Below are 11617 nucleotides of genomic sequence, written 5' to 3' on the forward strand. Positions count from 1 at the left end.
GCCGCCTCCGCCTCCTCCCACTCGGACCCCCCGCGTCGAACGCGTCCCACACCAACTTCGCTCCCGCAGCGCCGCCGGCCTCAATCCAGCCCTAGCCTCGATCGCGTCGCCACCGCCCTCGCCGCCGCCCGCAATCCGCTCCCTCCAGCCGCCCTCGCCTACGTCGCTGCCGCTTCGCCCCGGACTCGGTCGGCTCCGTGCCCCGCGGCCTCCCCGGGCCCCTGGCCGACGCCACTGTCCCCGCCGCCGCCAAGGCCATCACGGGGGCCACGCTCCACCGCGCCGCCCGCCCGCCGCCCACAATGTCCCCTCAGCAAACAGGTAGCAGGAAGCGGAAAGCGCCCGCGCTCGAGGCGACCGCCGCGGGCTCGTCGTCGCAGGGCTCGGCGGCGGCGGCAGCGGACGGAGACGGGCCGCTGCCGCCCAAGAGGCAGAAGCGGCCGGCGGCGCGGCGTTCGCTGCTGCACTACCTGAAGGGCCGCGAGGTGGGCGCGCGGGGCCGCGCGGGGCTCCCGGGCTTCGAGGGCGAGCTGCGCGGCTACGCGGTGCAGAAGCTGCCCGAGCTGCTGCGGGAGCGCGAGCTGGCGCTGGGCACCCTCAACAAGGTGTTTGCGTCGCAGTGGCTGAACGCCAGGCAGGTGGTGTGCGGCACCAAGTGCAACACGCTCTTCGTGGTGGACGTGCAGTCGGGCCAGATCACGCGCATCCCCCTGATGCGGGACCGCGGGCCCGGGCCGGCCCGGGCCCAGCTGAGCTGCGGCATCCACGCCATCCAGCTGAATCCCTCCAAGACGCTTCTGGCCACGGGGGGTGAGAACCCCAACAGCCTGGCCGTCTACCAGCTGCCCACGCTGGACCCCGTGTGCCTGGGCGATCGGCACGGCCACAAGGACTGGATCTTCGCCATCGCCTGGATGAGCGACACGGTGGCCGTGAGCGGCTCCCGCGACGGCACCGTGGCGCTCTGGAGGATGGACCCCGACGTGTTCAGTGGCAGCATCGCCTGGCACAACGACGCGGGGCTCCCCGTGTACGCCCACATCCGTCCGAGGGACGTGGAGGCCATCCCCAGAGCCAGCACCAACCCCGGCAACCGCAAGGTGCGGGCCCTGGCCTTCAGCGGCAAGAACCAGGAGCTGGGAGCCGTGTCCCTGGACGGCTACTTCCACCTGTGGAAAGCCCGGAGCACCCTGTCCAGGCTGCTGTCCATCAGGCTGCCTTACTGCCGAGAGAACGTGTGCCTGACCTACTGCGATGAGTTGTCCCTGTTCGCGGTGGGCTCCCAGTCCCATGTCTCCTTCCTGGATCTGCGCCAAGGTCAACAGAACATCCGGCCCCTGTGCTCCCGAGAGGGCGGCACGGGTGTGCGCTCGCTGAGCTTCTACCAGCACATCATCACCGTGGGCACGGGCCAGGGCTCCCTGCTCTTCTACGACATCCGCGCCCAGAAGTTCCTGGAGGAGAGGGCCTCGGCCAGCCCGCCCTCCTCTCCAGGGCTCGCAGGGAGGAAGCTCAAGCTCACGTGTGGCAGAGGCTGGCTCAACCACGACGACCTGTGGGTGAACTACTTCGGTGGCATCGACGAGTTCCCCAACGCGCTGTACACCCACTGCTACAACTGGCCCGAGATGAAGCTCTTCGTCGCGGGGGGGCCTCTCCCTTCTGGCCTCCACGGGAACTATGCAGGCCTCTGGAGCTGAGGATGGTCTCCCGCCGTGTCCTCAAAGTGCCCAGGACCCCCTCACTTTCCTCTTTCACTCTGTGCGTGTGCTTTTGACTCTGTGTGGCTTTTCCAGGTGGAAAGTGCCCAGCTTACCTCTATCTCTGCTTAGTATATTAGGCAGAGAGGAAAAGCTGGAGAGTGAGATGTCGTTTAGGTAGTCAAAAGTTGGCTTTAATACTTTTCTACAGCTGCCTAAGACTGTCATTTTGAATTCTCATACAAAAAATTTTGACTAATTCTTAATTGTGTTCGTTCTTTGAGTTATTTACATATTCTCTCATTAATGCTATGCAGTCATAGTTTTACAATTATTTGTATTTCCTATTTCTTCTTCTTTTTTTAACCAGTATTACAATGGCACTGTTTTCATTACTTTTCACTGTCGATATTAAGAACATTTTTTAAAACAGGGTTTGTACATCTGTTCTGAAAAGCTAGCCATAGTTTTTATAACATTGTTCCAATTGGAAAATACATTCCAAGTTCTAGACTACCAGCTTTTGGAAACGTTCCATTTACAAATTGTAATCTTCATGTTTGTAGTTTGTGAGTTGTTGGTGCTAAGCACTGTTTTAAAAACTATTTACTTGGAAAAAGTCATCATACAATCTTGTTTTTTGTACCAAAATCTCAATTAGTCCGAACACTTTAGGAATGTCAGGGTTCTGCTGATTGAATGTTTAGAATTAATCTGAAAACCTGATCAATCTTTTTCTTCTTAAACACTTACTTAAGTTTTCCTGACCTGTTGTTAAATAGATAAATGAATATGTATGTTTTCACTTCTTGCCTTAGTACTATCAAGACTTGTGAATATATTTGAATGTTTGATGTTTAAGGAACTTGCCATCATTCAAAACAAGAATTCCAAGTGTAAAAATACAGAATATATGGCAGGCTGGGCAGAGTGTGCACTGATCCAAGATGTAGACTGGATATTTTTGCTGTTGCTGTTTTCAATACCAAATATTATATTTGGACATACTTTAAATTTTCTAATACTGCTTAACAGTTGTCACACACACACACACACACACACACACACACACACACAAAACTGCCAAGAAAAATGAGCCCAGTCCCTACTCCTTCTGAAAAAGATTCTTAATTTGTAAAGTACCATTTATTAAGATTTTTTTTGTCAATTTCAAAGATTCTTACCTAAAGTAGAACAAGCATTGTTAAAAAGTAATGATGTTATGACCCTCAGTGCAATAATATACAATTATCAAGGACACGGGATGTTTATTTCAGGAAGATGGGCGGGAGAGTAAAAATTAATGGGATTAGGTTGAAGAAAAGTACTTTGGGGCTTAGACAAATACGAAGCATGGATTGTTAGGAAAACTGGTTGTACTTCTCTGTATATGAGAATACTGGAAGTAAGAAGGGAGATGGGCCCTTCCTCATGACTGGCCTGGTTGTGCTGACCTTGCATTAGTATTGTGGCATGTCTGTTTTTCCTTAAAGCACTCAGATGCTGCCTTGGTGTCCATGCATTATATGCTGTTCAAGTGCAAATCTGAACCAACTGAATAATATAATGAGTGGTACTAAAAGTAAGTTCAGAAATACAGGGGGGAAAAGCAGCTTTTGTTTACAGAGATTGTTTTAGCAGGTTTATATAGTTGTTGTTCTATAGCAGTAAAATGTATTTGTGTGCATGTGTATTGTCCAACTCAGTTGTAAATGTCTTGAGAGCAGAGAATATAACTGTCATCTTTATATTCTCCCATTTCTCCACTAATGCCTAGCAAACCATAGGCAATCAGTAAATACTTACTGAATGAATGTATTTGCCTCCAGAGACCTAAAGTTCAAGGCTATGAAAAATAAGTAAATGCATAAATACAGAAATAAATAAAAGTTTACTCTTAAAATAGTATGGAATCCTGTTGTGTTTTCCCGCCTTTTTACCTTAAAATGTGCCCTAATTCATTTCCAGGTCAGGCTTTGGTGCTTATCCATTCATAACATTCCTCACGTAACACCAGAAGATAAAGGAAAATGTATTCATTTTAGATGACACTGGAATTTAGTATTTTCATCTGGAAATATTTATATTTGAAGATTTCTTTAAATTTTTTTTTCAAAATTAGTTTTGAAAGATCTTTTTTTTTGGTAAGCAGTTCTGTTTGTTTTTTTTTTTTTTAATATATATATATTTTGCTAAAAACTTCTTTAAACATTACCCAAGAACTTCACCGAAGTATTCCCTGCTGGTCTTGTAGGTTATAGGGTATTTTTATAATATTTTGTCATCGTTTTGGAACTTTGGGAGAACATTCTCAGAGGAAATGACACTTTCTACATGAGGTGGTATTTTAGAGAAATAGAAGGAACATCTCTACTTTGATTTGTTCTCTGGCTTAGCCCTTAACTTCACCATTAACTTAACTTTCTCATAATTTAGGGGATATCTTCCTGATGCCAAATTACATGGTTTGCCTTTTTTAAAAAAATAGCCTAACTATGTATGCATTCATATTATGTAGAAGTTTAGTTATTTTGAAATACTTCATAGTTCAAGGTCAAAGCGATCTACAGAAGTACAATTAATTCTGTAACCTGTGACTGTGAAATAAGTGAAAAAATAATTGTAATTGAAAAAGTAACGGTGCCAGCATTCCGAGAAACCCATACACATAGTTTACTTAAAATATACAAGGGAATACATACCTTTATGTACAAATTACCTATCACTGTTGTCTGAAAAACTTTAGTTACTTATAACTATGCATAAAAAATGTTAATTCCATTTATCCCTAACTACATATTCACTTTTCCTCCTCAAGCATGTTGCTGAATCAAAAGTTTTTGTTCCTCCCCTTTGCTCTCTGGATGAGCTCATTTCTAAATTTTCTTTAAAGGGGGAGAAAGAATTTACTAATCAAGGACATCCACTAAAATAAATTGAGATGACGACTACGGAAAAAATTCATCCGTTAAATACACTCAAGCATTAATGATAAACAAAATTGAATTCTCCAGAGGTTGATTTTTATCCAGCTGTACTCAGCGTTGAACAAGTTGTCAAAATTTTTCCATTAATTGCTAATTTAGAGTGATTTTAGAAAGCAATTCACAAAGTCCTCCTGGATGTTTCACTGACAGCTTCCTAATCTCTGCAAGTCTTGGGTAATCCAGCTACATTAAACATGTTGCTATATGAGCTGCTCAGGGATGCAGTTCAGTGAGAACGACATGTACTAAAGTGAAAGGAAGGCTGCCTGGGCCATAGGTGTTTGCTTTAAGGGATGTTATTTTAAGAGCTACTGAAAGGGCTGCCTGAAAGTATTTCCCACTACTGGCCTGCTGCAAACCCAGGAACATCTAGCGTTGGAGTGTGGCATTATTAAAAGGGCGGTGGCTACAGGCGGTTGCCACGAGAAACAGGCTGATCCTTAGGAAGGAGGGCTCTTTAACTGCCAGGTGTTTTTTGTTGGTTTTTTGTTAGTTTGTTTTGCACAGGCAATGGTCTTTTCATATGCCCTTCCCCCATCTTTTTTATTTTTTCTTTTAAACCTACAATGACATCCCAGACAGAATAAGCACTTGACTTCAAATTTCCATAGTGAATGTTCTGTTATTATCTTAGATTACCTCAGATTGTAATGCCGTTAACATTTAACTCCCCCTCTCCTCTATTTGAATGTGAACTGTCATCCTAACACCTAGCACAACAGTCTGCACATGTATGGTGCTGGGATGTCCAGTGCAATGACTAATGTGCTAATTCCTCGGCATTGATTATTATATCAGATTAGTTGACCAGAATGTTCTCAAATGTAACATGGATTAGGTTGATGGATGAAGAATACCCTGAAACGGGCCGGGTGGTAACGATCACAGCAGTTCACAGCATGGAGTAAGCTAGGTAGGGCAACAGAAACTGATGACTTAACAGTTTTGTAGAGGGCTGATATTGGATCTGGTACATCAAGATGAAATGGAATAAATATTATTTTAGAATCAGAAAAACCTGGGTTTGAATCCCAGCTCTATTATTTGCTTACTGAATAAACATGGGCGTGTTACCAAACTTCCCTAAACCTGACCTTCTTTTAGTAATCTTTCTACTCTGAGCATTTAGCACTCTGCCTGATACACACAAGCACTCGATTGATAGTAGTTCTCTTTCTCTCTAGATTCTTACCAATTCTGTTAGAGAGCATGAGTATTTTTTCTTACTTGATTATTACAGTTTTACAAGGAAATTTTTATATACATTGTGGAAAGTTGGACATACAGAAAAGCAAAATATAAGAAAACAAAACAACCTCATTTCCACCAGCCAGAGATGACTACTTTAACAACTCAGTGAATATTTCTCCAAAAATTGTTTTCTCTACATATATGTACCCATCTATGTAGTCACTACTAAAATGAGAATATTTTGCACAGGTTAGTTTGTAATTTGCTTTTTCTAGTTAATGATTCCATCTTTCCATGGCAATAAATACTGATTTTAACTATTATTCAGGATGTTTTTTAATGTGTCCAGGTTGAAACTCAAAATGAGTGATTTGATGCACCACTCAGGAAATTCTTCCCATCACCAGAAATCATTAGAATTACATAGCAGACATTTAACCCAATATAAGAGTGTATACTTTACTTAAACCTTAAAACAAGTGAATTATAAATGTTTATTGTCTAGATGTTCAGTGATGTTCAGATATTGGAGCATATCAAAGCCACTTGTACATATTTTAAAAGTGAAAGATGCTCAACTCTCAACTGAGACCTACTGAAACAGAATTTCCTTGAAAAAAAAACCCAACCTTTTTATTTGAGTGTTTTCCAGTTAATCCATTCAAACACAAAATGCGACAGCAACAACAAAACAGGACATCTGCCATAAAGGCTTATGATGTAGCAGAGGAGAAAGAAACCTAATACATTAATTATAAAAATTCACTAATGACAAGAAAAGATAAACATAGCATTAAGGGTATATACAAAGTACATTGATAATATGGAGAGAATAACAATTAATTTGCTAGAAAGGTCAGGGAGAGCTCCCAGAAGAGGCAATGCTTGAGCTGGGTCTGGAAAGTAAAATAAGAGTGGAGAAAGTGTGTTAATATTGGTTTGAAAGTACATTGTGAGTGTCTGGAATGTGTGAGCACATACATACATATAGGACTCTTAAAGTTTGACCTTTGGAATTTGAAGTGCCTGTGGGATTTCTAGATAGAAATGTCTGGTTGGTAGTTAGAAATATGGATCTGGAGCTCATAAGACAAGTTAGGGCTAGAGATACAGATGTGGGAATCATCACTGTAGAAATGGTACTTGGGAGAGACTGGGACAGGTGCAGTATCTCAAAATCTAGGTCTTCTGGTTCTCATTCCAAAACCCAGCTATATTTAATAGGTCTGCACATCTGTATATTTATATATGCATTATTATTTGTCTGCACATATAATTAATGACTTCTAGGTGAATGATCAGATGGATGTTTGTTTAGTGAATATTAAACACTACTTAGTGACCCCCAAAAGTAATACTTCATCTTTTCATTTGGTAATGATCAACTTTTAAATTTCCCCAGTGCAATCCTACTAACCAAAAGATCAGGGAAATCAAACTAGTGTTGCTGTTTTAAATAAACAAAAATCCGTATTTTAGTTAGATGTTTTTGCATCCTTTGGAGAATATAGGTCATTCTCCAGTTGGGCAAGAAGAAAGCTAAATATTGATGGTACCTTCCTTATAAATGACTTTTTTGTTTTTCCATTTTGGAGGTACAGTTCACTGAAGCAAACACATTGATGATGTCAATGAGAGTAATGGTGCTATTTTCACCCTTTCTAATGCCATTATTGTGCCATTCTCTGTTTCAACCTAAGGCATTAATGTTTCATGTTGATTAAATTTTAACATCTAAATTGCCCTTTTATGTTACACACAAATGATAAACTTGAATGTTCCAGTCAGAGGGCAGAAAGTTTAGTTTCCTGTAGGCTCCTGGTAAATTTATCAAATAGCATCCCCCAGCAACTCAGAAATGGCTCGTTTTTGTTCCTCCTTCCTTACTAACCCAGAGCTATAGGGGTGAGTATGTTTTGTTTTTGAATTATGCCACATATGACTAAAACTAGACCCCGTTTTACACAATAGATGCATTCCTTGACATCTGTACATGAAGCACATTTTTGAAAATGGAATCATATATTCCCTTATTGATTTATATTGTAATTTTAGAAGTGTCATCTTTATTATGGATTGATTTCCAATTGGTAGTGGTTTCTAACACGTTGCCACTGCCTCCACCTCTGAGGCAAGTACTTTCGTCTCCAAATAGAAGCTAAGTGATGTAATGGAATCCCCTATTTCAAAGAATATTAAAGGATGCTTTCAGAATGTGATAAATTAAGCCCTATTTCATTTGTGTAGAAAATGGGATTTCTTAAAATAGGGCATCCTGTAATTTGATTTACTCTGTATATATTTATCACAAGCCAGAGCAAATTCTACGATACCCTCATATGTCATGCCTAAAGGAGCTTTTTCCTTTCTCTCAGGTCTTTTTTTTTTTAACTGAAGTATAGTTAGTCTACAATGTTGTGTCAGTTTCTGGTGTACAGCATAATCTTTCAGTCATATGTATACATATATATACTCATTTCATATTCTTTTTTCATTATAAGTTACTACAAGATATTGAATATAGTTCCCTGTGCTATACAGTAGTACCTTGTTGTTTACCTATTTTATATATAGTAGTTAGTATCTGCAAATCTTGAACTCTTAATTTATCCCTTCCTATCCCCTTCCCCCACTGGTAACCATAAGTTTGTTTTCTATGTCTGAGTCTGTTTCTGTTTTGTAAATAAGTTCATTTGTATCTATTTTTTTTTTTTTTTAGATTCCACATATAAGTGGTATCATGGTATTTTTCTTTCTCTTTCTGGCTTACTTCACTTAGTATGATGATCTCCAGGTCCATCCATGTTGCTGTAAATGGCATTAATTTATTATTTTTGTGGCTAAGTAGTATTCCATTGTATAAATATACCACTGCTTCTTTATCCAGTCATCTGTCAATGGATATTTAGGTTGTTTCCATGTCTTGGCTATTGTAAATAGTGCTGCTATGAACATCGGGGTGCATGTATCTTCTTGAATTAAGGTTCCTTCTGGATATTGCCAGATCATATGATAAGTCTATTTCTCATTTTTTGAAGAATCTCCATACTATGTTCCATTACAGCTGCAACCAGACTACATTCCCACCAATAGCATAGGACGGTTCACTTTTCTCCATACCCTCTCTAGCACTTATTGTTTGTAGACTTTTGAATGATGGCCGTCTGACTGGTGTGAGGTGATACCTCATTGTACTTTTGATTTGCATTTTTTGATGATTAGCATCAGTGAGCATTTTTTCACGTGCTTATTGGCCGTTTGTATGTCTTAATTGGAGAATTGCTTGTCTAGGTCTTCTGCCCATTTTTGGATTGGGTATTATTATTATTATTATTATTATTAAAGTTGTATGAACAGTTTATATATTCTGGAAATTAAGCCCTTGTCAGATTCATCTTTTGCAAATATTTTCTCCCATTCTGTAGGTTGTCCTTTTGTTTTGCTTGTGGTTTCCTTTGCTGCTTACTTTATGAAGATTGTCCTAAGCAAAGGCTTATGGATACTCCTAGGGGATGATAAATAATGCTTTGCCTTTTCTCACTACTTTAACATTTTAAAAACTTGGGGTATTCCCCCAAATCAGGTTTTAAAAAAAGACTGTTTCAACATGATCATGCTAGACTGGTGTGGCTCCAGAAATAAGAAGAATGAAAAATGGTTCCTTAGTTGCCTTCTTAAAGATCAGGGGGTTTTTTTAATTAATTTTTTTTAATTGTGGTAAAACACACATAACATAAAATTTACCATCTTATGCATTTTTAAGTGTCCAGTTCAGTCGTGTTAAGTACATTCACATTGGGCAACTAATCTCCAGGTCTTTGTCATCTTGTACCCATTGAACTCTACACCCATTAAACAAGAATTTTCCATCCCTCCCTCTCCATCAGCTCCTGAAAACCACCATTCTACTCTCTCTTTCTCTGAATTTGACTAGTCTAGGTACCTCATATAAGTGAAATCCTGCAATATTTCTCTTTTTTTTGTAGCTGGCTTATTTCACTTAGTATGATTTCCTCAAGGTTCATCCACGTTGTGTCATGTGTCAAAGCTTCCTTCCTTTTTAAGACTGAATGATATTCTGTTGTATGGATATATCACATTTTATTGATCCATCCATTGATGGTCACTTGGGTTGCTTTCACCTTTTGGCTATCATGAATAATGCTGCTATGAACACGGATGTGCAAATATCTCCTCCAGACTCCACTTTCAATTATTTTGGATATACACCCAGAAATTAAAATGCTGAGTCTTACAGTAATTCTGTTTTTAGTTTCCTTTTTACATAGTAGCTAAACCACTTTACATTCCCACCAACTTTGCACAAGAGTTCCAATTTCTCCATATCCTCATCAATATCTGTTATTTTGTGGTTTTGTTTTTGTTTTTATTTTTTTTGACAGTAGCCATCCTAATGGGTTTTGAGGCATCAGGGCTGATTTTAAACTTGTTTCAATCTATAATTGATGTATACAAACATTCCAGCCCAATCCTTAAGTGTTAGTAGTATACTACATGTGGAACAGAACATATATCTATGATTATTCTGGGAACAAATCATGATGATTGAAGTATGGGCAAGGGAGTCTTGAAATATATCAAACATAGAAAATCTGTTTTCTTTATATATTTTTTTTAAAAATGTACTAGTTGGATAATTCAAAAATTTGAATTACAACTTTTTAAAAATTCTAAATATATTTAATCTCCAATTTATTTATTTTAACACACCTAATATTCCTAACTAGATGTAAGTGAAAAGTTATATCTTAAATTCTATCCTTGGTGTATTTTGAGGGGAAACACCTATAGTAAAAATTTAATTTAAAAAATAACTAGTAATTATATTCTGTACATGGATATAAGTTTTTTACAATTGACCTTAGCCTGAAGTTTCTTAGGGGTGTCTTGGGAGATAAAGTAAGTTATAAACAGAGGACATGTCACTTTCAGTGGCAGTTGATGGAGCAAAACATCATAGAAAGTTTCAACACCTGAAACTAATTTTAAACTCAATGTTAGAGTGTGCTGCCAGAAAATCTGTTTTAAATAATGGATGAAACAAACTGCCTCTTGCTATCCAGTCTGTTTTACAGGTCAAATTACATAATAAGCAAGAAGCTATTTAACCTATCAGTAAATAACCGACTATTTCAGAGAGTAAACCATTGTAAAATGGCCATCTTAAAATTCTGTGTATCTGGAAAGGTCTAGTCTCATTTAAGAGCCTTAAAATTTTTAATGAGTTTATAATCAGAAAAAATACACAGGAATATATGAAAGTAGGATGCCAAGGAATTTTCAATCTCTTTGATTTACCATCTATGTTTACATATGTTGCAATGTTTTATAATGGCTAGTATCTTCCCCTGTTTTAAAGATGTCTTTACAGCCAGTTATGAATGAAATGCTAAATCCCAAACTTTAATATTTTTATCACACTTTACTGTTATTAGCAATTTACTTATATATTTCTAATATTGTAAGCATCTTATGAGACCATATTTTTTGAATTTTTACTCCTCAATAAAGTAAATGACACAATAAATGCCTAATACATTTTTAACAAATTGATTTTCTGATTATTTTATGTCAAAATGAGATTTATTTGGCTTTCTTGATGGTTAGGAGCATCTCACTTCATTATAAATGAGAATGGCAACATCTGTATATATATAACGGAATTGGATATTTTTCATATACACACTTCTTGATATTCTTAACATTCTTTTTACCTTC

At 39.3% G+C, this 11617-nt stretch overlaps 1 protein-coding gene across 1 annotated transcript; it reads left to right on the forward strand.

Annotated features, from left to right (window-relative positions):
- The first annotated feature begins 240 nt into the window (after nt 1-240).
- Nucleotides 241-1782, forward strand: LOC116150694 (DDB1- and CUL4-associated factor 12-like protein 2). Its single transcript, XM_031445141.2, has one exon. It carries the CDS (start codon nt 303-305, stop codon nt 1698-1700), a length of 1398 nt encoding a protein of 465 aa, XP_031301001.2. The 5' UTR covers nt 241-302; the 3' UTR covers nt 1701-1782.
- The last annotated feature ends 9835 nt before the right edge of the window (nt 1783-11617 follow it).

The sequence above is a fragment of the Camelus dromedarius genome, chromosome X (genome assembly GCF_036321535.1).
Source record: "Camelus dromedarius isolate mCamDro1 chromosome X, mCamDro1.pat, whole genome shotgun sequence".
Lineage (NCBI taxonomy): Eukaryota > Metazoa > Chordata > Mammalia > Artiodactyla > Camelidae > Camelus > Camelus dromedarius.

Excerpts from the sequence above, each read along its gene's own strand:
- LOC116150694 (XM_031445141.2), top strand. The coding sequence starts at position 303 with ATGTCCCCTCAGCAAACAGGTAGCAGGAAGCGGAAAGCGCCCGCGCTC.